Raw genomic sequence first — 26499 nt, 5'->3', positions numbered from 1 at the left:
TTCCTTAAATCAATATGAGAATGAATCATAACATGAAAAATAGTGGAAAGAAACACTATAAATTAAAGTTTTAATTATTTTATAAATAAAATATCTCTAAATTATGATGTCATAGATAACGTGAGGTAAATTATTTAAAGTTTCCAATGAGAGAATGTAAAAAAAATAATGCTTAAGGTAGAGTTGAATGACCCTAAAATTCTCTTATATCTTTTTTTGCTAACCCTAAAATTCCTTCGCCATCCACTTAATTTGGTCATTTGAGTAAGGATAATTATTTATAGTAATAATTATTTGTATTACCTTAACCTCTCACCGAACTCAGCCGAACCACGCAGAGCTCAGCTGTGTAGCCCGAGGCAGGGAACAGGCTCCTGTGATGCGCCCCGCACACTTTGGCTGATGTCACGGAAATCGATGGCGAGCCGAGGTGTTGTCTGGATGACCCAGCAGTACTCCAAAACCAGGCATCGATCAGGTGTGTGAACTAATGTACACGCTCTTCGTCTCGCCCGCTTACTAGAAGCGGTGGGGTTCCAGGGTGACGAGTGGCGTGAAGATAAGTGTGCTAAAAGTGTCGTCTATCCGAGATTTCCGCAGCCGATCAGAGGCGGTTTCGAAAAACCAGTGGGCGGTACTCTACGCTGGATGGCGCCCGGCGGAGCCGAAGCAGCCGAACCGGAGATGACGTCAAGAGTGACGTGTCGCTCGATGCTTGGAGCGCAACATCAGACGTACATATATACGACTAGACTCCCAAATAGAGCAATACCTTCGAGCCACCCGTTCCATTTCACTCCATAATCTACCCGCCGTATGACTCGTCTCTTTACTTTTCTGTGGGCCATCTTCTGGAACAGTTGAGACGGTTGGTCTGTTAACCGGGTATCAGAACGTCATTTTGCACATACTCGGCTTCGCCGTAGCGACGAATCGGGAGACTCTGTTCGCTAGCACGTGCTGAGACTATTATTATTATTATTATTATATATATATACATATATATATATATATTTATATATTTATGATCCCGATCCAACTACTCAAAACGCAACCCGGGCGCTTTCACCTCAGAGTATCCCGTCTCGTCTCTTCCGATCCTCACCGGCAACTGCGGCGCTTAAACCCTAATCCCTAGGTAAGCATGGATCATACTCGACGCTTTTATGGATTGGAGTCTGAATTCGTATTGTTTTTGATGATTGGACCCCTGGATCGGGTCTTTTATTTCCTTTTTCTTTTGGCTGTTGGCGAATTCGAATTACCTTCTTCATTTATTCTGGTTCTCGTGGCTGTTCACGCTGTCTGGGGAATTGTTGGGGGAATTTTCGCGTTGATGGGTAGGGGTTCTGTGATAGTTGTATTCGTTTTAATGTTTAAGGGTTAGGGTTATTTTAGTGCGCAGTGACTGACTTATTTTGCATTGATTTTCCTGTACTTCTGTTATCCATTTGCAACTTGTCGTTAGTTATAGCTCCATACTTCTTTGCAAAGCTTACCGGACGTAGATCGCTTACATCTTTTAAGAAATCTTGACATGCTTGTCGTAAGTGAAACTGTTTTTTAATACCTTTTATATTGATGAACAGGTCTATGAGGTTTCGTACATCTTGATCAGGGTGACTTGAGATCCTTGTTTGATAAATTGCACCGGCTGAACAGTTGGTTGGTCTTTTGGTTACCTGACCCATCCTGCAGTATGCCTGCAATCAAAAGATTATATGATGCCTGTAAAATGTCGTTCTCTGATAATGGACCCATATCTGCCGAAGCTCTTGAACATGTGCGGTCTGTTTTAGGTGAGATCAGTCGTTTCACTATAACTTTTTGTCTGCTAGCCTTTGATAAAAAAAGGAACTAACATTTATGGGTGTTGCAAATGCCTGATTGGTACTGATATGATGGCTTTAATTTTTCTTGAAATTCAATCTTGTTTTAAATGACAAGAATACAAGGCTACTTACAAATATATTGAACTGAAATAATCCGTCAGTTTTTGAGGGCAATGTACCTTTTCTGAAAGTCGATAAAGTTCTCCTCATGTTAGCAGATGACATGTGCTGAAGTCTGATGTACTGAATTGTTAAATATTTTCTTCCTTAGTCAATCAAGGGGTAATTGCATAGGCATCTTAGTTACATGATGTTAATAATGCCATAATATCTGGCATTTTATAAATGGGTCATATTTCTAAGTTGCAAGTAGATGTTCTACTACAGCATGTGGTAAACCAGTTGTTGCTAGAATTTGTTGTTTTATATATGCTTGGTCGGGTGGTGTAAGTCTAGCTTCCTGTAACCAAAATAACTAGTTAATCAAGTTTACATGCATTCTGTTTTTTCATATTCTATGTTTTCTGATCATGAAATATGGTTCTACGAGATAACTATGGATCTAGATTTTTTTTTTTCACTACTAATTATCACCTTTTAGATCCACCCATTTCTGCTTTCTGCATCCAGTCCCAGCACCAGTCACTAATAAGGAAGCCACTGAGTTTATCCTCATTTATCAGCTATAACTACATCGATATGTGTGGAATAGAATTACCACTGGTACACATAACATGATTACAAATATGTTTTGGATGCTTTTGTAGATCCTTTTTCTATGTGGTTAATTTTATCTAGTTATTTGCAGATAAAATATAGTTTACGTGCAAAAATAATCTTTGGAAGAAGACATTGTAATGTTTGGTTGCGATTACAAGCTCGTAGCAGATTCATCTTCTTATTGGCCAATTTGGTTGTTCTTTTGTACTAACTTGTACAAGTTTAGAAGTCCTTGAAACTAGTGTTCATGAGTATTTATGAATCATTGTTGGGTGGTTGACCATTTTGCTGGTAAAATAATCTCATTATTCTTTAAAAATTTCATTCAATGCTCATCCATCTTAAAGGAAACCAAAATGCTTTTATAGCTAAACATCTAAGAATAAAACAACCGATCCAACTTCTGATTATGCCTGGAGTCTATCGCTGCTACTTTGATAACTTTGTAGTAAGCAACAATATTGGACAGAAAATAAAGGAGTTATCTTGATGTTAGAACTACAGTAAGCTATTAACAATACCACATGTCAAATAGATGAAGACGTAACATGCATAACTAACATAACAACAAAAATATTTTTCATGTTGATATGCAACCCGGTGATATTCATAGTCTCTTATCATATGACAAAACTGAGAGATGATCACTCTATAAAATTCACTACCATTTTCTGTCGGTCTCACTACACAAAAATAGATGGGCTTATGTCTTGATGATTGTTACCTTCGACCGATAATTGGAAGAGGTTGAGTACTGGGGGTTTGGATTTGGTTGATATGGATTGTTTTGACCTCCACCAGCACCTATTCTCATAACAGATACCAGGTGAAATTGTTGGGGTTCACATCCTAGCCCATCACTACAAGCCTGAGTATTAAGCCAATGGATTATAACATAAAGATATTGGTGGAAGCACATAAACTTGTATGGACTAACAACTTTGATTATTACTTCTGAAATTGTTTAACAGTGGACACTTGGGTTGTCTGAGTTCCTTCTATTCTGTAACAGGCTATTCTGTTCGTTATTATCGTATTAACACACTCTTTCGGTATCATATTTTCATAACTGAAGAATATGCCTATTGACATGCTTCTGATATCATATTTCATAAACAAAGAACATGATTGGAATATGGAATGATCCACGCACAACAAAAATATTGTTTGTCAGAGGAGACTATTAAACCAATTGACGCAATAACTAAACTACTTTAGTTCTGACCAGATCAGGAAAGGAAAGCCTTGCCTACATGGCAAGTTTGATCAATTGGGAGAGCAGAGGCTGAAAATATATACTATTTTGAGCCCTTGATTAGAAGCTCCTAGTTGTCCTATAAAATTTTCCATTACAATGGTAGTCTTGCCATGTCATTCTCTTAATTGGCAATGTATAAGAAGCTTGGTGTTTTGTCCTACCGACTCATCTGGTTAGTTTTTCCTTTTGACATTGCTTCCCACAGTAGAATTTCTCATTCCTTCCCTTCTCAAATTCAGGAAAATTTTGCAGGATTGCCCCATGATTGCTTGAGCTTAAATTGCAATGGCTAAGATCAAGCTTTCCATTTATTAGCCAGCCTTTTACATTCTGTGGAGGTCCCTTTTTTTCATCTTTGTTTGTTATGAATTAGAAATTTTATCTATTTTATCTGCTTGTTTTCTCTGATTGTAGTTATTTGTGCTTCCTGATCATTCACCTAATTTTGATCTTGTTACTGAGCAGTAAACAGAAGTTCCTCTTTTTATTGGATTCATGTGAAAAATTGTGAGTTTTTTCCTGTAATTGATATATGTGATACTTCAACCATTTTATTGCTTTGTACCATGTGTGACATGTCGGATTTCAACCATTTACCTATTGTTTTGATCTATGATTTGTAGGTTTTTCTACCATTCTTCAAGATCTTGCAGAATGCTTTGACATATAATTCAAAACTTTTTTCTTTTTAGTTGATTGTTGTGTTATTATCATGCATTTCTTTAGTACCTGATAATTTCTGTGGGTATAAGTAGGGCATATAACTTTGAAGGCCTTCAAATAGTCAATTATGGATGTATATTTAGCTTGAATCTTAAGTACTTGTTTGAATAAAATTCTGATTTGTTACTGTGATAGTAAATGAAAGAATTTATGGCTCCTGGGGTCTCAAGGATCTGGGAGCACATGCTTGCTGTTGTGTATGTGTTGGTTGCTACATTAGATTAGGTTTTCCAAATGGTAACTATTTTCCGACTTTCTAGAATGACCAAATTGGTTCATTTGTATAAATCATGTCATATGCATGTATATAGCTGCTCCTCTGGGTGGCTTATTTCCATGCAAGAAAATCTCCTTTTCAATTTTAGCTTCTTCCAATTCTCACTTTTACTTTTCCAGATGATATTAAACCTTCTGATGTGGGACTTGAACATGAGGCTCAGATAGCACGAGGATGGAAAGTTTCCATGCATGGTACAAATGGGAGAAAAGGGCGTAATGGGAGTAACCAATATCCACCTCCTATCAAATATCTACATATACATGAGTGTGAAAGCTTTTCTGTAAGTACTTGATCATTTGCTAGAGTATGTTTTATCTAAGGTTGTTATCGGCTTGATATACTGCAGCCTTCTGAACTCATCCTAAATATATCTGTTTTGTTCTCCTGGACAGAATGAAGTCCAAGCTATCTTTTTAAGAATGACTTATTACCATAAATATCTTTTAGTGATGCTGTCCAGGTTGTTCTCTAATTATGATGCAGATTGGGATATTTTGCATGCCACCTTCATCGGTTATTCCACTTCATAACCATCCAGGAATGACTGTGCTGAGCAAGCTTCTATATGGGACAATGCTTGTCAAATCATATGACTGGATTGATACAGAAGAACCCATCGATCCATCCAAAGGTATGTGCCATTTGTCCTCTAGATTTTGTTTCCCATTAGCCATTTCAAAAAGTCAGTGCTTGTTTCACTAAATGTAGGCTCTTCTTCTCGAGAGATGCTTTGGAATGAATGTTTGCTTCTTTTCTATTACAAATAAAAGATGTAATAGAAATTAAAACAGCTAATTATCTTCAACATTTTTTGGTAAGAGAAGTCTAGAAACATCTAAAATTATCTAGAGGCTGATTTTGCATGATCTGGTAACTTAATGATTATAATAAAGATATGTTGGACTCCATATTTCATCAGCATTAATGATATAATCAATGCTTTGTTCATATATAAGAAACGAGACTTTTGTGCAATTCAATTTGCTGGCTTATTTATGCTAGGCAGGCATGGTACGGATGGTAACAGTCCAGATGTCACAATCTGTATCATGTGAAAGTAGATAATTTCGACAAGCACAGTTAAACCTGAAGATTGATGAAAAGGATGTGCAAGATGTATCAATTTCAATAAGGTGTTTTAGAATAAAGCAAAGATCATAATACAACACTTACTACATGATACATTTCTTTTGATTATCGGTGAAACATATAAAGGCATAATTTTGAAAAGTAATTTCATTATAACTTAGAGTTTACTCATCAAGACTTGATGGTTATTTGATAGATAAAATAGTAGAACTGCTCTGTTATCAATGACAGGTTATGCAACATTTATTCTTGACTAAGTGAGACAAAAAGAACATCTAGTCTCTTTATTAACAAACTGGTACTGCAGAATGATTTCATATTACAGAGAGGCGAATATGTGTTATTGCCAAAGATTAGGCTAACTAAGTAACTATATGGGAAAATGAATCTAGAAGTAAATTACTCAAAATCATATTTCTGTATGATATACATCCTTTCCTATGGTGTGGAAAATCTTCAGGACAAACTCAAAAGCATGACTTCCCACTTACATGAAGGATAAAGATGTATCGGATTCATGATTTCTGATGGAAATTGTTTCTAGTGTTGAGATTTGTTGAAAACAATATCACTAGTTAAACAAGAGCCACAAATTTTCTTTTTTGTTATGGTTAGTAAAGCATTCTTAGGTATTCCACGACGTCTTATTTTGCCACTAGTCTAAATAGGATCGCCTTGTCAAACTGGTGCATTTATGGGTCTGCGTTGGATGTCTTTGTTTGTTGTATCATAACAAATTCCATAACAAGGTTGCTAGCTAACCAGCAAATATTATGAAGATATTTTTGTGCTGGCTAACTGGCTAATATTGTGAGGATATTTTTGTGCTGGATAACTGGCAATTTTTGTGAGGATATTTTATTTTTACTCAGTTTGGATATTTGAGCTTTAAGCTTGTCTTCGATATTCCAACTTCATATGTAAATTGATCTTCCGATGAGCATTTTTTCTGAGGAACAAAGCTCAAAAGGACCTAAGATAATTAGATGAACTATTATATGAAAACATCAAATTATGTTGAATATGAGATGCTAATCTGCGTGGAAGCTTTTGAACTATCAGAAGAGTATGCCTAAGATGGCATTGAGGCTTTAAGGGTATGCCTTCTAAAATGCTACTCTTTCTTTCTTTCTAGGTTTATAATAAGAGAAAGAAGCTGAACTTTGCAATTTTCTCCATATCCTTCATGACCCCTTGATGTATTTGATCTGTATCTTGGAATGATTAGGAGATAAGAGGAATAAGTTTCAAATCTCATCCATAGCAGCAAAACAGAGGGATAATATGAACATTGATTTGAAGGGCTGCTTTGAAATTTGAAGATTCTACTTGAGGATGAATACATCAGACTATCAGAGGTTGACAGATAATAAAAATGGTCTCCTTTTTCTATCATTTCTATGACTTACTCACTTTATATGAAGGTCAATGTCTGAAGCTTTTTGCATGACTAATTCAGTATTGAGTCTTTCTTATCCTTGTAAAAGATGGACCATGCTCTTTGACGCATCACCAATATTTTTTCTTTGTGACTTGTTTGGGTCAATATATTTCATACATCTTTGATCTTTTCATGCTGATTCCATCAGGCTCTATTTCATTGTTTCCTTATCTAATTTATTCAAGCAACCCTTAGTTATGTAGACTAATTATAATTTCATGTATATTTTTGTTGAATTGTTGGCTTTACAGAAGTAGGGCTTTAGTACCATTAGTTTCATTCGACAACTACATCCTAATAAACTTAAGCCATCTTATTGTTTTCCAGCTAGACCAGCAAAGCTTGTTAGAGATGATCAAATGACTGCACCTTGTGGGACAACAATCCTTTATCCTACAAGTGGTGGCAACATTCATTCTTTCAAGGCAATAACTCCTTGTGCTCTCTTCGATGTTCTATCACCCCCATACTCATCAAAAGATGGGCGACATTGCTCTTATTTCAAGAAGTCAAGAAAAGATTCATCCGGTATAATTTTTATCGAATATGCCTTTCTTTTTGCTGATGACCATACTGAGCTAAGGCCCAGTTTTTGTTTTTATATGATTTCATTGAAGGTGTTTTGCCTAGTGGAATAAAGGCTTCAGATGTGATTTGGTTGGAAGAGTGTCAACCACCGGAAAGTTTTATCGTCAGAAGAGGGCCGTACAAGGGCCAGATCGTCAATAGTTGATGATATCAGTCCACTGTAATATAATTCAGAGTGGCTCCTTTAGCAGGGGGAGGGAAGCATTGGCTGTGGATCTCTTTAGTTGCTGTCATATGATTTTTTTCTGAAGCTTTTTTTTTTCCCAAAATAATGACTCCTAATGTATATTGTAGTCAGGAAGCTTGTTGTACATCACTAGATATCTGGTATAATTTTTCTTGTTCAAAATGCATGAAGCACAAAAGGTGATTGTTGCTGTGGTTTGCCCTTTTACCTGCAGGACGGCATTCTTGTTTGATGTTTTCTTTCCCTGTTTCAGGTGATACGTATGGTTTTATCTGCTGATCATCCCTAGTATTTTGATCAGGATCTCAAATCTCTGTGACAATGCAGCGGATCTTAGCTACATTGTGATGGATTGTTGACGGAACACAATTAACATCTGCAAGCAGCTTCCGTGGAGTTTTTTCTCTTGAAGAAATGACAAGCCTTCTGCTTTGCCTTTCTGACCTATATATAGGTCATGTGGTTAATGGCATGAAATAGTAACTTATCCGTTATTGTGTTGGTATATATTTATCCGTTATTCTTTTCCATTTGTTTGTGCTCATCCTGTAGTCTGCAAATCATTGTATGATCAGTGGGTTTTACATTGCTTGTTCAAAGCTCAGCACTTCACTCTCCCAAAACACTTATCACAAAGGGGTTGGCAAAATTTTGTGGTGGTCTAATCATCCCTCTTCTCTCAATATGGTTTCTTTGTTTCGTTTGTGATTTTGAGTATACAGCCGTGGTAGGGATTTTTCCAAGCATTAATACTGTATTGGTCGGAGCAAGGCTGATATGAAGACTTTTCCAAAGGTCTGTAGCTTATGTTATATAAAGATCATTGTTCAGCATCTAGGAAATTCTTCGGTGAAGCCTGGATCACGTGCTTTGTTTCGAGGGCATGTCATGCTTCTGTGCTATGCCAATAGACTGTTTAGTCGATCATTACATGGAAATCTTCTTGTTTGGTAAGTGATCCATTTGCATGGATTTGGTTGTCTACAAATTAAGCCATTTGCAGTGTGTGTACGTGCAATTAATTCTTTATATGATATGTTGCAGGCAGTACTTGGGAAGCAAACCACAAGCGTCGGACCTCGTCTTCCTCTTCATCGTCAGCTTGGCTGCCATGGCTGCTTTCCACAAATTATATCCCCTAGGGATCGGAGAGACTGATTCCGTCGTTGACCTCCAGCAAACGTTGCAGAGGGATCCTCACTTGTTGGCTCTATATACATATGAAGGTGAGTTTACTATCATTGTCTTGGTTTTAATATTATTTTAAAACATATGATTTAGATTTTAATTAGATTAATTATTTAAGTAATTTATTCATCAAACCAAATTATGATAATCATACGACTTTTCTAGTACTAAAAAGTTATACTAAATCACAATATTGTGTCTCTACAATGGTACAAAGAAATCATACCAACTCTAATTTTAGTAAAATTTGTAACTATAACATTTCTTTGTGCGACATAATGTGGAAACAATTTTTCTAGGAAACATTACGTTATATTAAAATCTTATGTTTCCAAAATGGTATGAAAAAGAAATGCAATCCAGTCATTTTCGATGAACATTATCACTTTCACATTTTCTTGCAAAATTAGGTTTATCGTATGTTTTTGTTTTTAAACAATGTTCATAGGACTTATTTAATGTTAAAATTGCTAAAATATTATGGTAAATTGAAATTTCATGTTTTTGAATCGGTGCAATGAAAATCATGTAAATCTTCTACTTTAGTTAAATTTTATGATTGTCATGTTTTCTTATAGAAACAAGATTCGTATGACTTCTATAGTGCTAAAATATTATACTCTAGTCAAAATTCAGTGCAACTCTCTCTTGTAACTATATTAAAGCCATTCTTCATGCAAGGAAATTCCAAATGCAAAATCAATTCTACCAAATACACCTATTGCTCTTCAGTGTTTTCTTTATGTGTATATTCTCTCCTTTTTTTTATGTGCATGTCTAATTCTTTTTCACCCTTCCACGATTCCGATAGCAAATGCTTCCATGTTATGATTTGCCTTTCAAGTCTACAAATCACCACTCTCATTATAATATTAAGTGACTGACATCTCCCTTGAGATGAGGATGATCACTTGCATGGATAGTGAGATCTGATGCTTACTCCTATAGTTCAGCTTTGTTCATGGGAAGCTCCTTTCTTTATACCTAGTTTGACTGGTTTTTGTGATAGTTGGACAACTCATCATCCTATATTTAGCTGCAACAGCATGTCCAATTGGTAACCACATGAGTATAGTAAGTTTCAAGACAACCTTATGTTCCAGTCCTCAACTTGTACCCTTGGCATACCTTAACATGAACCAGATTAATTCCCCGTCTTTACACTCACAGTGAGATTAAGCTCAGAGTTTAAAGAAACCCCAATAGAAGTCACTATAAAAATCTCTCAAAAACTGCACATAGGCCTCTGAAATCGGTCAACTAAAAGTTCCTTTCAACATGGAGAAGGTAGCAAGATAAAAGCTCAGCCTCTAAATAAACTGGTGTGCGGTACTAATGGTGTGATGGAGGTGGGATGAACCCTAGAAAAGGAAAACGACAAGACTAACTGTTTACTCTTTATGATCTTCTTCTGCTTCTTGTTTTTTTAATTACCAGTGTATAGTTTAAAGCAACACAAATGATTAAAAAGTAAGCAGGCTACATGGCAATCATGTCTTTCCATGCTTCAATCATCAAGAAAAAGTAAGATGCCCTTTTGAGATAGTTTTATCATTTCTATGTGGAAAAGTGAGCATTTGATTGAAGCAGTGAGACAACTTTGCAGTTTTTTATGGAGGAATCTCTGCATTTGACAGCTCCCATTTACCCTTCACTCTCATCTCAGCCGAGGAAGGAGGCTGCCTGGGAAGCAGCCGAAAGATATCTCTTTGAGTTGGGCTGCTTCTGCTGAGCACTCTTCCTGGGGTGGTTGTCGCACACAAGGACTCGGTTCTCAGGCACAGAAAAGAGTAGCCTCTTGGTGAATGAAAGGACCTTTTTAGATCATACCGTCATGAACAGGTCTCGTGCCATGTTCATGCATCAGATGATTCAGTTTGGACCCATCCAGTGATGGGAGAGTCGTCTTTGTTTGGTACCAACAAGATCATAAAGGTGAGGGAAGAAGAAAAAGCCAATCCTTTGTGTAGGACCAAAAAAGATGCAGTTTTCTGATGCTAACCACACTTGTCTGCAATCTTTCTTGGTTCAGTACAAACAAATCCCATTTACTCCCACATGCCTTGATGTCTCCCCTGTGGATCACAACCCCACAGACTGGTGCTGCAATGAATCCAGAGTTGAAGCAATGATACTGTGTGCCCTCTTTGATCACCAGGAGGGTTGCACGTCGGGCTGAGCTCAAGGATATATGAATACCTTTTCCCCCACATGAAATGACCATAAAGTAGTGTTACCTCCACCACAAATATTTCCCAAGGTAAGTTATGAGAGTGCAGAATGCAGTGTGTGGCATTTGCACCCACCAATAATGGTGGAAATTTCGTAGAAAAGTTCAGTCCCTCACTTCCAAAGTGGAGTTTCGTCAAACGAGCTTACTCTTTGTTGCTTAGTTTGGGGTCGTGACCTTTCATCGCTTGAGGTGAAAAAGGACAATAAATAAAGAATGAAGCCTTTCCTCGCCCTTTATTGGCTGTTCCATTGGCCCCTTTACATATATCCATTCTTCTCCGTCTCCTCCTCCTCCTCCTCCGATCCCTCTCCATATAACTCTACGGAGTGCTGCTTTCCCCTTCTCCTCCTCCTCTTATTCTTCTCGGTATAATCCTACAAAATATTCTTCTTCTCCTCTCGCGATGGCAGAAGAAGAGGAAGCAGCAAGCTTCAAGCTTTTCGGAACGGTGATTCTGAAGGGGGAAAGACACGTCAAGGAGGAAGAGGAGGCCGCGCAGGTGGCGTCGGGGCCGGGTGGGGCGGCTGAGGCGGCGGCGAGGGTGGCGGCGGCTCTGCCGTGCCCGAGGTGCAAGAGCAGGGAGACCAAGTTCTGCTACTTCAACAACTACAACGTGAACCAGCCGCGGCACTTCTGCAGGGCCTGCCACCGCTACTGGACCGCCGGCGGCGCCCTCCGCAACGTCCCCGTCGGCGCCGGCCGCCGGAGAGGCCGCCCCGCCCACCGTGGCGTCGGCGTCAGCAGCGGCGGCGGCGTGCTGGAGCGCCCGCCGCGGGAGCGTTTGGGCGGGGAAGCAGCGGAGCAGTGGCTCCTGAGGCCGCAGGCTCCGGCGAGGGTTGACCCAGGCTTCGACAGCGGGGGGCTTCGTTGACTTTCTTTCTATGCGATTACAGCGTGCTCCTCGCACGGGAAAAAGGTTTCTCTATATGCCTTGGCCGGCCTTTATGAGTTGTATTTGCACGACTATAATTGCAGTGCGATTCCACATAGAAAACCTTCTATTTCTTGGCCTTAACATCTTATTTTTTATGTCACTTTTTGCAAACTCCAAATTCTTAAAATCATTTAAATCTGATTCTATCTCAAAATATCCTCACAAATTTTAGATCATATCAGATTCTTTTGAAAAATTCAAAGATAAAGATTACAATTTCGATTGCTAGTCTATGATTTGCGTCCATATACCAACACACCATATGTTAATAATAATACATGATAATAAAAGAAAAATGAGAAGGTGATGGAATACCAACATGCCAACGATAATAGGTCAAAAGAACACAAAAAATTAGATGATAGACGATCCTACGATCATTACAAGATGCATCCAAGAGATCATCCTGCATGCCTCCTAGAACACAATTAGGATGATATCATCAGACTCTCAATTTCTTATAAATGAGATATTAGAAACACATGAGATATATTCACATGCCAATTCACTTTTGGTTAAATTGTGCTCCTTTCTACATCTACAAAAAAATAAATATGAAATCTATATGCATGTATGCTGATATAAAGAAAACAACTAAAAATATTCAATATCTGATACTGATGAAGCCTTGGTTAAGGGATTGCTTTCCATGCCTGGTTAGCTGGGAAAGATGCATTGGGATTCACCAAAATGACTTGGTTCTTCCTTGGACCAAAAAGTCGTAAAGGAAGATTGTCCTATATGATGAGGATAATTATTAGGGTTTGTGGAGGGACACCATCACCCCACAGCCTGCAAATTTTTCTCATAGGATTTGAGGTGTGCTCTGCTTAGCTCGGTCAACAAGACTTGTTTTTAGCATACCTATGTAGTCAAGCAATGGGAATAGTCTCTTCATGATTCTGTCCAAATAAGATCAGACTTGCTAATTAATATCCAGAGAATAAAGCACAGTTTGGTTTGGCTTTCTAGTAATGAAGCCACATAACAAAAAAAACTTGATTTAGTTGGACAACAGTCATCATCAAGAAGAAGAAGAAGAAGAAGAGATTCACCTCAGAATAATTATCTTTGACATATATAGTCGACAATAAGACAATGCTGTTCATGTTGATTAAATCACCTCATAAACTTTTCATACTTCTGATGTGTGTGGGATCCACACACACAGGCCTTGAAAAGAGTCTTGAGGTGCAACATCATCATAAACAATGATTTAGTCAACCTAAACAGCACAGATCAGTTAGATAGACACATCAGTTATGCATGGATATGATGGCCTGAGATTATAATTGTATTGGGAATCTAAATGTTGTTTGCATGGATGGATAGATGCATCCAAAGATGTTATTGACATATAAAGCAGCATGCTGTGGTAATCAATATAGATACACAAGTAAATTAGCATTTATTTATCATATTTGAACTAAACTTTATTTAATCCACCAACCTGGGGGAAGCCAAAGCAGAGAAGATATCAAACTGCTAACAGGTTCCAGTGTCATGCTCAAAACATATCTGCAGAATGGAGTAAAAAATTTGGGACACAATAAAGACAATCAGAATCCCAATTCTCAGTTTCTAAAGTCATGTACAAGAATTAATTTGGGACAGCATAAAGACAATCAGAATCCCAATTCTCAGTATTAAAGTCATGTACAGGAATTAATGTCTGTCTGAACATGCACTAATTAGAATATTCCTTTGATAGTACAAAGTAGTATGTCATCAACATATATGCCCATTAAATAGATGTCAGCAGTTATGAGAACATCAACTATTTACCAAGTGCAAGATCTTAAATGTTGTCTTTCTCAACAAAAATAAATTTTAATTTCTGCAGGAGACAGGTGATTACAGTGTCGAGTGTCGTCTGCAACCCAGGGAATCATCACGATTAGCTCCTTCTCTCAACTACATCCAGCGCATCCTGAATAGCTTGGACGAATGTAGCAACTTTGTAGGTGAAAAACCCAACGAGCATCGGTATCAACTCCAAGTGCATGAAGCCATAATCTGGTACTAATATCCTGTTTTATAAAGAACGAATCACAATAATTGCTATTGCAGATAACTCAAATTTTACTAAAAAGAAAACCCCATGAATGAATATGGAACGCTTCAAAAGTTTGAAGTGCAAAGGCTTCTGGAAGTATGCTAGTAGATGGATCAAGTGTTTTTTTTATTTTAAAGTCTGGATACTTACTCATTCCACCTATTATACATCATTACTAGTGCAACCGGAACCAGCAGCCTTGGTTGTCCAGCAGCTCCCCTGCAGACACACGTCTTATTCATGTCAAGCCGTAGAAAGAAAAAAATACCAACACTCCTATATATTATGGTGGCCAACAACATGCAAAGAGGTTCTAACGAAAAGGGGATTAACTTCTGGTGATTATCTTTTCGTACACTTCTGGTGGCCCACAACAAGAACCAGCTTCATGTAAAAGGGTTTCACAACTTGCTCTCAATTTGCAACGTTATAAGAACCATCAGCACATTAGAACACAAGAACAGTGTATATTAACCACCTTAATATTATACAAGACACCACAAAGAGATATCTATAAGCAGCCATTAAAATGCAATATTACATGCATTTAATAGAGATGGATTTGTCAACACATGTAGAGAGACATAGCAATTTCCTACTCATGCAATATGGTGCACGAGATCATCCTGTTGCTCTCCTCAATTATTCCTAAAACTGTAAGTTCAAAAAAGAGATATTACAACACGTAGGTTTGTTCCATCATATAAACGTCTACCAGTTGCAGCTAGCTTGAATCAGAAGACATGCATACGCAAAGTAGACACTCTTATCAGCTGGTCATTCAAGAAAAGATCACTTCCTATCCACGGGAAGTTTAATCTTTAAAACATAGTGAATGTTATCTGCTAAAATTTCCATGGCGAGTTATTTCATGTTAAGGTTCAGTCATATATCATCTTTTGACATGACTAGAGGTTGATTCTGTTGCAAAGGATTGAAGAAGGCCTCCTATTTGCAAGAAAACATTAGACCAAGAAAAAAATTATAAATTAAATGTATATAGCATAACAAGTTTTCAGATAAGATTGATTCAACTGGAAAAAACATTTCGCATGCAAATCCACCAGCGATCCATCGTGTCAGATGTTGATAACATTAGATTATTTTTTGGTCATCATTCAAAGTGATGCATTGTCGTATGAGTTCCTCTAAGAAAACTGGTAATAATCAATTTAAAGGGATGCAACTCATACTTGACAAACCCTTTTGCGCCATTTGCCATTGAATCAATGGTATTGCCTAGCATGCGTATATACGCCAAAGAACCAAGCAACCCTGCACCAAAGCTGAAGAAAGGAAGAAAAACACTAAATTTTTCTGATATGACAGGAAACATTTTCCTAGAGAAGTGAAACTAAAGGGAAAAAGAAAAGGGATTAACATAATCTCAATTGTTAGCACCATTAGCTTGAGAGAAGAAAGAATTACTTGTGAATAAATGAGTGATCAAGAGATACAAGGTGCTTGAATGGACAACCATGTTATCATGATGTATCCTGAAGAGGTTTCCGAAATATCCTGATGTGATTCAAAATGTTATCACAGTAACTTTGATAGAGTAAGGAAGAGAGCTGTTACCGAATGAGTAATTAGAAGAGGAAAGGAGCATGAACAGGATAATGATGCACTCCAATGTAATTCCAGATGTTATCTAAATGAGTTTAAGAGAAGAAAGAAAAAGAAAAAAATACTGGCTAAACAAGTGATTGAGGTATATAAGGTTCATGAACAGATCATTGGTGCACTAATAGGATCCATGCTTTACTAATGGTCATGCTTCAAATATTTTTCCCTAATGCTTTAGAATAGCAAAAAGAGATAACTCATCGACAAAGTAGCTTATGATAATTGCATTTGTCAAAAACATACTCTAGTACCTGGCTGCAATTTCAGGAGAGTAGGAAAAGTATGCAGAGACAACTCCGATGCCACCAATACTGACAGTGAGAATTTGTAGCTTCCGTTTCAACTGCAAAAGGATGAAGAACGATTGATTTCTTCAGTAACAACTAACAACTCCTAACAAATATCTTAGCGTGCATCAGGGAACTCTCCAGGGCTTAACACAAGACTGTTATTTATGCCTTCCAAAATAGTATCGGCGTATACGTAACAGCAAGGAGGATACCTCAATATACTGCTCTTGTGATTGGGCTGCCAAGACCTTGGGATCCCCACGAGCCCTCTTTGATTCTCGTAAAATAACATCCTACAGCATTTTACGAGTTCTGAAAAAATCATCTAATAACAAGGACCGATTGTAAAAGCAAAGCAAGCTATCCAGTTTTGGTTTTACTTCAGACTGATCTATGTGTCTATCATGCAAACGAAGCCAACCAAGGACTAAAAGAAAATGTAAGCTAAGGCTTGATGCTTGCAACTTACAAGAAAACCAAGACACCTGAAAGGCTGCAAATATAAATTATACAACCAGCTCACACAATTCAAATTGTAATGAGAATTAGAACAACAGTAGAACTAGTTTGCCTGCAGATCTCCAGTGTCTACTCCAAGCTTCAAAACCAAGTAGTATCCATGATGAGAAACTAAGAATATCAATAACTTACACTACCACCGGTGGCCGCCTTACTCGCTCTATCCCACTTTGCTTGCTCCCTCCGAGTAGGGACCAACCTCCACCTCGGTGATGCAGTATCATTCGTGCCCTACGTAAGAGAAAGATTTAGCTCAATCATTCAATTGTTTAGACTACAAGCCACTCTTAGCATCAGATTCCCTGCACTGCAGCAACAAGTTAGATCAAGAAAACCTACTTCGGTTGCCGAAAGGCCATTCCTCGCGGCCTCTACCTGCTGTTCCAACACCGGCTTCGGTGGCGGCTTCAGCTCTTCGCTCAAGTCAATCTCTATGCTGGAAATTGTCATATTTATTCCCAAATTAATCGATGCAACCAAACAAAAAGCATAGATTTGAAATCAGAGAGGAACAGAGGATTAGAAATATCAAGGAACCTGTCGAGACTCAGAGCTCGATTGAGGCTAAGGAAACCTGAATCCGGCTCCTTCTGCTTCAAATGAAGGTAGAATCAGAAATTGAAAGCAGAGAAACTTCCATTGAGGAAAAAGCCTTGACGATTGCAGGGATGAATACCAGCGAAGGAACAGGATTGGGGGTCGCCTGGTCTTCGTCGAGTAACTGCTGCATGCGGCCGACGAACTCCTTGTTCCAGATGAAGTCATCAGTGGCGGTCACGGGATCCTCGTCCCCGCCGCCCCAGTACTTCCGGAGCTTGGTGGTGGTCGGAGGGCCGCCGTACTCGCCGGGGGCGACGCCGGTGGACCACTTGAGCGGCTTCTTCTTGGGGAGGACGACGCGGGTGGGGAGGGAGGGGGACGGGTCATCGACCGGAGAATCCGCCGCCGAGCGTACGACGGAGCGGAAGGCGGCGCAGGCGGAGGCGTTGAGGGCGGCCATCGTCGTCTCCCGTCCACTGCCGTGCCGCTCCCGACCCAAAATGTGACGACACGTCGTGCGACGCCCTTCTTTATCTATACGCGAGACGGCAAGTGGGGTCCGATCCGCCAAAGCCCGTTGTCTCGCCGGTGATTGGGTGGGTACGAAGTCGGGTGCAAGACAAATATCTGGCTGGGAGACGCATCGTGTGTCAGTTCTCCGACCATATGTTGGCCATCAATATCTGGAGGTGAGGTGGATCCATTGGCGATGACTTGGTGGGCCGGCATCAACCGGCCCAAATAAGTATGTCGTCATATGGTATGATCTCATTTAATCTTGTCACGGCACGTCACTTTTAATGACGAATTAATTAGATCAGAGTGATTATTAATCTTGTTTATGATATGTATTAATATAAAAATAAATAATATAATTTGAATATGATAAATTATAATTCTTATTTGTCTATCATAATTCTTAGGATGTAATTTGCATTTGTTATTGTTAGTTGGAAATGGGCCGTCCGTTTTCTCATCATGCAATCCACCGGAGCCGTTGGATCACACGGCTCTTCACCATCAATCATGAAGCTGGGTGCCGTCGACGACTATAAATGTATGCACGGCAGTTCTTCGCTGTTCTGTGGTTCCTATTGGCGCCGATCCGAAGCCCAGAAGAGGGGGAGAGAGAGATCGAGGCAGAGCCCCGGTTGGATCGGCAATGGCGTCGCAGAAAGAGCGCGAGAGCTTCGTCTACATCGCCAAGCTGGCGGAGCAAGCCGAGCGCTACGACGGTAGGTGTTTGATTCCCGTGATCTCGAACGCTAGGGTTTCCATCGATTAGGGTTCTTGCCGCCTTCCCACCCGATCCGTTCTGTTGGCGGCAGAGATGGTGGATGCGATGAAGAAGGTCGCGAAGCTCGACGTGGAACTCACCGTGGAGGAGCGGAACTTGCTCTCGGTGGGCTACAAGAACGTGGTCGGCGCACGGAGGGCTTCGTGGAGGATCCTCTCTTCGATCGAGCAGAAGGAGGAGACGAAGGGCAACGAGCACCACGTGAAGAGTATCAAGGAGTACTGCCACAAGGTGGAGTCGGAGCTCTCGAACATCTGCGCCGACATTATTGCCCTGATCGACGAGCACCTCATCCCCTCGACGTCGGCCGGGGAATCCTCTGTCTTCTACTACAAGATGTTAGTCGTGTATAAAATCATCCTGATTCTGTTCTGCGGATCTTTATGGTTTTGGGTGGTCTAATTACAGGAAGGCCGACTACTACCGTTACCTGGCGGAGTTCAAGTCTGGAAACGAGAGAAAAGAAAACTCAGAGCAGTCTCTTAAAGCGTATCAGGTCTAGATTTTTGGCTCCCATTTTGTTTCCCAAATCTACATTTGTGCTGTCTATTTTGATTTGTCTGCTCTATAGGAAACTATTTGCATTGCCACAGAGATAGGTGTTTCCGCTAGAACCTGCTTCTGGTGATAATGTTTGCTTGCTGTAAAGTTCATCATTCTTATTGTATGTCTTTGTTGCATGCAATCAAATCCTTACATTTGTCGTTAGGCTGGATATTATTGCTATGAGAACACGATACATGATGAACTTGTATTATTTAAGATGCTTATATCATGATATATTTCTTGGTGGATGATTAAAGTTTCACTTGGTATTAGCTTGACCATGGGTGTGCTCTACCACTGGAGGTATCTCTTTTTCCTGCCAAACTTTTGCACAGGAGAACATTTGTAAATTTCTACCATCCCATCTATGACATATCTCATAGGATTCTCAGACTGTCCCCTGTTTGGATTTTTTTCTTTTTAGCATCTGTAGTCTTTGTCTTTTGTTTTCCAGGAGAGATGTATCCATGTTTCATTGACTAACTAGGATTTTGTGCTATCTGCTGTGAATTTAATGTTGCTCTAGTTCGCTTGTTGCGCTTTTTTTCTGAAGCATCAGCTGTAACTGTTTGCAGGCAGCTACCAGTACAGCTGAGGCAGATCTGGCTCCTACTCATCCAATTCGATTGGGTTTAGCATTGAATTTCTCGGTATTTTATTATGAGATCATGAACTCACCTGAACGGTATGGTACATCCTTGTAGAACAGCATTTCAGTTGTGTGTCAGTCGGCTGATTTGTTTTCTTCCTCTTCAAATAACTTCTCAATATGCAGGGCTTGCCACCTTGCCAAGGAAGCTTTTGATGAAGCTATTTCTGAGCTTGACACACTGAGTGAAGAATCATACAAGGACAGCACATTGATCATGCAACTGTTGAGGGATAATCTTACCTTATGGACTTCTGACATCCCTGATGACGGAGGTAATAGTTAATAATTTTTAAGTGTTAATTCTTGGTGGCATATGAGAGAGCAGCATACTTTCATGATAAGCTAATATTTGCTTTTGTTGATCAGCGTGCCATCTTCTAACAAGGAAATTACTTTGTATCATCTAAATATAATTATTTATCAGTTTAGGATAACAAGATCGTTGTAGATTCTCAAGATATATATTTTCATGATTTCTCTTCCTGTTTTGTAAGTTTGGGGTCATCTCTCATATGGAATTAAATACCAAAGACATTTTAGAACAATTCATTTCAGATTTGGTTCTAGTTACCCAATTAAGTCATTTGTAGGTTAGAAAACTATAACTTGGTACAACAGTGTTAATGAGTATGAACGTGAACATGGTTTTAGTTTTGTCTCCTAAACTCAGATTATGACGACCATCATTTTATGGTCAAATATAGAGATGAATCCAGTTTGATCTTAATTGATACAATTCTATTGCTAAGGTATGTAAATCCAATAGGTATAAATGCATATGAAATAATTCATGGTTAAGTAATTTATAATCAGCATCAATTGCTATGCTATTGACAAAGTTTTCGTCTTACTGAAGAAAGGTATACAAGAACCATAGTTTAAAGACTATGATGGACCAGCATTTTAATTATAGTTTAAAGACTATAATTGGAGGATCCAGCATTTTAATTATTCGCTATGAAAATACTATGATGGACCAGAATGGTACATACGGTGCATCAAAGATATATTTCACATAACATTTTGTATTGTTTATGTAATGATCAAATTTGTTACTGTGCTGTTACTTGCTTCTATGGTTAGTATGTCTGGAGGTACTGCTGCCTCCTGTGGGCCATTTGAATTTTCTCTGTAAGAATTCTCTTCCTGTAGATGATCAAACATTTCAGTTAGCATACTTATCCATATTTTTTTTCAATTTTTTAGTTGAGCTTATAATTTTGCTCTGTTGATTTCTCTGATGAATCTTGCTCTTTGTTGTAATCTCTTGTTTACTGTGGCAATTTTCATTCTCCTCGTAATTAATAATGACTTTTAGGACTTTTTTATTGTAAGTTACTGTAGCTACCATTTTTATTTCTAAAAGGATTTCTATTGTTCTTTTTCCCGTCATTTGAGCAGCAGTAGAAGATGCCATAAAGGAGAGTAATGGGAAGCCTGGTGCGGATGATGCAGAGGTTGGTTTCTTTACTTGCTGAGCCCAATTAACATACCGATTGAATTCAGTCCACATGTTGGTGCAAAATTAGGGACCAAAAGCTGGGAGATAGGTCGCCCTTCCATGGTATGATCATAACATGATGTACTTGGATCCGATCCAAGTGCGTCCTCAAACTCTGGATATTCCACCATTTGGACATGATCCACAACTAGTGGATGCTAAGGCGCATGTTCGTCATGGTTTACCCTAACCACACATGTTACTTAACATTGTACATCATGATATGAGATGAATGTACAAGCTGAAACTGATATCACGACATGCCATCTGAATTCTGAATATTGGAAAATGGTTGCAGTGAAGAGGGAACCGGGAGGATACGATCATGTGGAGGCAGCATCGTCACCTTGCTTGCTTCTAAAGGGGTTCCAGTTCTTAAATTATCTATCTGTACTCATGTCTTGTTTCGATAGACTTGAGTTAGGAATTCATCTGAACTTGGATCGTGCATCTCTTTTGGGTAGTGGCTGTGTGGTTGGTGCTTGATGTGTCATTAGTGTCGAGTGTCATTTTTCTTGTTACTGTATCGAAATTCCTGTGATTGGAAAGGTCAGTCGTAGTTTCCAAAGGGCAGGAGTATAAGAAGAGCCGAAAACCAAATCGCTCAGTACAAGGATCGTGCTTATAGAGACACTTGAACTGCCATTGTCGGTGCAGGGTGACGAAGACGGATGTCCATTTAATTCCTCGTGTGAGTCTGCACGCACATTGAATAGAATGGTGGGTATTGGTACGTCTATCGCACATGAGGATCTTCTTTGCTTTTTGTGTTGGTGGTTTTGTGGGAGATTGATATAATTCATTTGCCCTCCTAATATATTGATATCAGATATCAGTCTAACATGCTAGCCTAAGATCGTCGATACGATACACTATCCTGCTTTCGTTGGTGTCCCGACCGTTTGATGTAATTATATTCCCCTAACACTAGCACTATCAAATTGGTAGAATTTAAAACAGATATGGCACATCAATAATTGTTGGCACGTCGATCATTTCAGCCACCATTAAACTCATGGATTTCATTTGATCTGAAGTAACTTTTTAAGTAGCGAGGAGGAACCAACATGATTCTTTGATCTGTGATCTGTGAATTATTTATTTATCCTGTCACGGGCACCGTCCATTAATTTTAGATCATTTGCGAACTAGCAGACCTGATGGACCAAAAGGCTCCCAACCTTTTTCCTTGGTGTCGCATTGCAAAAGCCGATGCAGAGAGAGACAGAGTAGCGCAGTACTGCAGCAGATGCTTTGGACCGGTGTGGAAACAACTCGACTTTAATTCAAAAGCATGGCTCGGAACACGACCACTAACGAAGCCGCATTATGACAAACCGCACAGTCGCCGTTGGGAACGATCGTCACCATCAATCAAACCTTTTTCTTCTCAGTCGCTGTTCCTGATGCGATGACTTGACCCGACCGACGTCACTCGCTCCCTCTTTTTTTCTTTCCTTTCTTGTTGAAGAAGACCAAAGGATTCGAGGATTCCGCGTCAAGAATCCCATCCCAGAGGTGAGCAGTCTTCACGCTGTTCTTCTTCGATCCATTTATTCGAATCAGGGCATAGCATTCATTTTCATGGATGCAAGTCTGCGGCGTATCCCTTCTCCATGAACTGGATATCTATAAGCTCGAATAGAATCCCATCTCTGTGTCATCAGAATTCAGAGCTGTCCTCCTCCTATGCTCCCCACCCCCCCATCTTGGTTTCTAAACCTGCGGTAGATTAGAAACAACAACAACAACAACAGCAGCAGCAACGTGACATTTCTGCACCAAATCGGGCTCCACATTGCTCTGATGCCAATCATGCACGCATCTCTGCTTATTTAAGATGCAGCAGTACAAAACACATGGATGAGAGACATGAGTTGCAGCAGTTCAAGTGTGGAGTGAATGAATGCGGTGGAGTCGGAGGCATACAGAGTACAAATAGTTCTTCGTGGTACTCAAACATGGTGGTGGGTGGCCTTCATTGCCGGTGACCACCGGGACCAGAAGCTCCCGAATCTGCTTCACTAGTTGATATCCATAACTCACCTCACCAATCTCCTCCTAGTTTTTGAAATTTGAATCGCCTCTTCCGAATGCGCGTCTCCTATAAGTGTGTCTGTGCGTCATCTTGATCTCTGCACATCCAACTCTCTTCTTTGTTTGCAGGGAAGACGCGAAGCTCCTTCGACTCGATGCCCATCAGGACAAGGTAACTTATGTTGCTGTAATGTCACTGGGGTTCTTCTTCTTCTTCCAAGTCGCTGTTGATCCCATCTGAGTTGAGGTTTTCTGCCGTGTCAGAGGGCCAGATTTGCCTCAGCAGCTCCCACGAGCCCCTCTGCGCCCCATGACGACCACCGCCATCTCCGACGCCAACCTCCTTCCCGGAATGGCTGTCGAGGTATCCTGAGATCCTCACCCTCAGTTAGCGAGATCCCTCTCTCTCTCTCTCATCCTAACTTGTTTGGCAGAGGAAGCGAGGCACCAAGGTGGAGGACTTGGAGGCCAAGTTGAGCAAAGCCCAGGAAGGGCTCAGGAAGGTCGGAGACCCACTCCTGGACTCTGCTGAAGACGTCAAGATCGATGATGAGAAGTTCGACAAGGAGTTGGAGCCCGAGTCCGAAGCGGCCGAGCTCAGCTCTCCTTCGCCCACCGATGAGACAATGATCGAACATGGGCTACACGAGAGCCCAGAGGCGGTGGAGCTCAAGGCCATGATACTGGCGAAAGAGGAGGAGGTACTGACTCTTTTGGAAGAGAACATGATCTTCAAGAGAAGAGCCGAAGAAGAAGCCGCGAGGATGGCGGCAGCAGCGGGAGCCAGAGAACACGAGCTGAAGACGAGGATAGAGTCAATGGAAGAGGAGTTGAAGGAGAGCACGGCGAGAGCAGCAGAGCTGGTGCAGCACTTGGCGGTGGCGGAGGGAGCAAAAGCCAGACTCGAGGCGGAGATGAGGCGGCTGCGGGCACAGACGGAGCAGTGGCGCAAGGCAGCTGAGGCGGCAGTCACTTTGCTGGCCACCGCCGGTACACCGGACAAACACCTTAGTGGTGTCGGATATTTCGGACGATGCTCGCCGTTGATCGCCGGTGAATCGGAGGAGGAGATGGCTGGAGGAGCGAGAAGGAAGGCAGCGGTGGGAATTCGGATGTTCGGAGAGCTGTGGAAGAAGAGAATCCAGCAACAGCAGCAGCAGCGGTAGTAAGCATGGAAGGGAACAACAACAGCAGCGTCCTCCTTGTCCTCCTGCTTTTGCTGCTCTCAGCTTTGGTTGTGTCTGTCGAAGACAACCAAACCAACCACTTGCTATTTTTGGTAACCTTTTAACTGTGTTGGAGCTGCAACGATGTATACATTTGTGGCGAGATGGTTCGGAGCCTTAAAAATGTCCAAACGTTGTTTGGCACGTAAATGAAGTGTTCGTTTCCTAAATGGTTTGTACGATCCTAAATGGTTTGTATGTTCATTCATCACCGACTCCCACTCATTTTCTTTCCATATAGATACGATGAGACTATAAATTCACCGCTAAAGGGTGTGTTGTGTTACGGTAAGTAACTTTTTTAGCCGTGGTCTTGGGGCCGTCGCGGCTTGGTTCGGGTCCGGAAGGCGGTAATCTCCGTGGGGGTGCTCCTTGAGCCCGCTGGATCTCCGAAGGTTTTCTACCTGCACAAAGGTCGAGTCGAAGTGCTCGACCTGACCCCTCCGACGATCAAGTGAGAGAAAGATGTGGAGGGGGTTTAGGAGGAGGAAAAACCTCCGTGTGTTCAGTGTGATGCCCCTCTTTGCTTAGGACTCAGAGGTATTTATAGAGGAGGTTTGATGTTACCTGACGTAGCTGTCTGCAGGATAGGACTGTACCTTTGGTGACGTCTGACATTACCACTGGGGTTGCGTGGGAGGCCGAGCTGCTGTAGGGTATGGAGAGCCTCGGGTAGTGTGTCGCTCAGGGGGATGCTGTCATGGCGTGTCACATCGCCATTTTTGCCCCTATCATATGCCCCCCCCCCCCCGAAAGGAGCTATGCGTCGGTTCTTGCATGCAGGGGGTCCGATGCATGGCTTCTTACTTCAGGTGGGTTGGTCATGCAGATCCGAGGCGTATGACGTAGGCGGGCTAGCCGCGCGGACGCGTCTCGTGCAACATGGGGCCGAGGTGCGCAACTCAGTCAGGAAGTCGAGCAGGGTTGGACTCGGGGCCGATGGAGCCGATGAGGGCCGAGGAGCACAGCGTAGGCGGGGTGACCGCGCAGGTGTGGTCCCGGGATGGCGTAGAGCCGAGGGCCGAAGAGCACAACGCAGGCGGGGTGACCGCGTAGGTGTGGTCCCAGGATGGCGTAGAGCCGAGGGCCGAGGAGCAAAACGTAGGCGGGATGACCGCGCAGGTGTGGTCTCGGGATAGCGTAGAGCCAAGGGCCGAGGAGCACAACGCAGGCGGGGTGACCACGCAGGTGTGGTCCCGAGATGGCATAGAGCCGAGGGCCGAGGAGCACAACGCAGGCGGAGTGACCGCGCAAGTGTGGTCTCGAGATGGCGTAGAGCCGAGGGCCGAAGAGGACAACGCAGGCGGGGTGACCGCGCAGGTGTGGTCCCGGGATGGCGTAGAGCCGAGGGCCGAGGAGCACAACGCGGGCGGGGTGACCGCGCAGGTGTGGTCTCGGGATGGCGTAGAGCCGAGGGCCGAAGAGCACAACGCAAGCGGGGTGACCGCACAGGTGTGGTCCCGGGATGGCGTAGAGCCGAGGGCCGAGGAGCACAACGCAGGCGGGGTGACCGCGCAGGTGTGGTCTCGGGATGGCGTAGAGCCGAGGAGCACAACGCAAGCGGGGTGACCACGCAGGTGTGGTCTCGAGATGGCCTAGAGCCGAGGGCCGAGGAGCACAACGCAGGCGGGGTGACCGCGCAGGTGTGGTCTCGGGATGGCGTAGAGCCGAGGGGGTGTCCTCAAGCATTAAACGACCGAGGAGGCCTCGGGCATTATGCGACCGAGGTGGCGGCC

At 41.4% G+C, this 26499-nt stretch overlaps 5 protein-coding genes across 13 annotated transcripts; 4 read left to right on the top strand and 1 right to left on the bottom strand.

Moving 5' to 3' along the window:
- The first annotated feature begins 1022 nt into the window (after positions 1 to 1022).
- On the top strand, positions 1023 to 8648 carry LOC135588384 (plant cysteine oxidase 4-like). 2 transcript variants are annotated; one of them, XR_010476237.1, is made up of 7 exons: positions 1023 to 1138; positions 1590 to 1799; positions 4930 to 5093; positions 5297 to 5444; positions 7671 to 7871; positions 7961 to 8297; positions 8372 to 8648. XR_010476237.1 is itself a non-coding variant. In XM_065080482.1 (6 exons), the coding sequence occupies exons 2-6, from the start codon at positions 1700 to 1702 to the stop codon at positions 8074 to 8076; spliced, it is 729 nt and encodes a 242-aa protein (XP_064936554.1). In that variant the 5' UTR covers positions 1023 to 1138; positions 1590 to 1699; the 3' UTR covers positions 8077 to 8325. The 2 variants fall into 2 exon arrangements, 1 of the variants encoding a protein (XP_064936554.1); XM_065080482.1 differs by lacking the exon at positions 8372 to 8648 and having other exon boundaries at positions 7961 to 8325.
- A 2143-nt stretch (positions 8649 to 10791) lies between these two features.
- LOC135588383 (cyclic dof factor 4-like) lies at positions 10792 to 12554 on the top strand. Its single transcript, XM_065080481.1, has one exon. It carries the CDS (start codon positions 11943 to 11945, stop codon positions 12408 to 12410), a length of 468 nt encoding a protein of 155 aa, XP_064936553.1. The 5' UTR covers positions 10792 to 11942; the 3' UTR covers positions 12411 to 12554.
- A 75-nt stretch (positions 12555 to 12629) lies between these two features.
- Positions 12630 to 18034, bottom strand: LOC135588381 (protein CONSERVED ONLY IN THE GREEN LINEAGE 160, chloroplastic-like). 6 transcript variants are annotated; one of them, XR_010476235.1, is made up of 11 exons: positions 17641 to 18033; positions 17502 to 17557; positions 17304 to 17400; positions 17097 to 17195; positions 16658 to 16738; positions 16407 to 16498; positions 15723 to 15815; positions 14680 to 14748; positions 14332 to 14503; positions 13924 to 13991; positions 12630 to 12890 (listed from the first exon to the last, which is right to left on the bottom strand). XR_010476235.1 is itself a non-coding variant. In XM_065080478.1 (10 exons), exons 1-9 carry the CDS (start codon positions 17962 to 17964, stop codon positions 14371 to 14373), a joined length of 1044 nt encoding a protein of 347 aa, XP_064936550.1. In that variant the 5' UTR covers positions 17965 to 18033; the 3' UTR covers positions 13734 to 13991; positions 14332 to 14370. The 6 variants fall into 6 exon arrangements, 3 of the variants coding, with proteins under 3 accessions (XP_064936550.1, XP_064936552.1, XP_064936551.1); XR_010476236.1 differs by lacking the exon at positions 12630 to 12890 and adding an exon at positions 12908 to 13375; XR_010476234.1 differs by lacking the exon at positions 12630 to 12890 and adding an exon at positions 13495 to 13698.
- A 545-nt stretch (positions 18035 to 18579) lies between these two features.
- Positions 18580 to 22068, top strand: LOC135588380 (14-3-3-like protein C). 2 transcript variants are annotated; one of them, XM_065080477.1, is made up of 7 exons: positions 18580 to 18739; positions 18833 to 19139; positions 19210 to 19297; positions 19923 to 20032; positions 20123 to 20271; positions 21404 to 21456; positions 21799 to 22068. In XM_065080477.1, exons 1-7 carry the CDS (start codon positions 18667 to 18669, stop codon positions 21799 to 21801), a joined length of 783 nt encoding a protein of 260 aa, XP_064936549.1. In that variant the 5' UTR covers positions 18580 to 18666; the 3' UTR covers positions 21802 to 22068. The 2 variants fall into 2 exon arrangements, with proteins under 2 accessions (XP_064936549.1, XP_064936548.1); XM_065080476.1 differs by having other exon boundaries at positions 21401 to 21456.
- Positions 22069 to 22764: 696 nt separating this feature from the next.
- LOC103996128 (interactor of constitutive active ROPs 4-like) lies at positions 22765 to 24933 on the top strand. 2 transcript variants are annotated; one of them, XM_065080475.1, is made up of 4 exons: positions 22765 to 23018; positions 23667 to 23709; positions 23802 to 23901; positions 23972 to 24933. In XM_065080475.1, exons 2-4 carry the CDS (start codon positions 23693 to 23695, stop codon positions 24701 to 24703), a joined length of 849 nt encoding a protein of 282 aa, XP_064936547.1. In that variant the 5' UTR covers positions 22765 to 23018; positions 23667 to 23692; the 3' UTR covers positions 24704 to 24933. The 2 variants fall into 2 exon arrangements, with proteins under 2 accessions (XP_064936547.1, XP_009415241.2); XM_009416966.3 differs by lacking the exon at positions 22765 to 23018 and adding an exon at positions 23061 to 23527.
- Positions 24934 to 26499: the final 1566 nt, after the last annotated feature.

The sequence above is a fragment of the Musa acuminata genome, chromosome BXJ1-8 (assembly GCF_036884655.1).
Source record: "Musa acuminata AAA Group cultivar baxijiao chromosome BXJ1-8, Cavendish_Baxijiao_AAA, whole genome shotgun sequence".
Taxonomy (NCBI): Eukaryota; Viridiplantae; Streptophyta; class Magnoliopsida; order Zingiberales; family Musaceae; genus Musa; species Musa acuminata.
The sequence above is the reverse complement of the archived record's forward strand: the minus strand, read 5'-3'. Positions and strand labels throughout refer to the sequence as shown.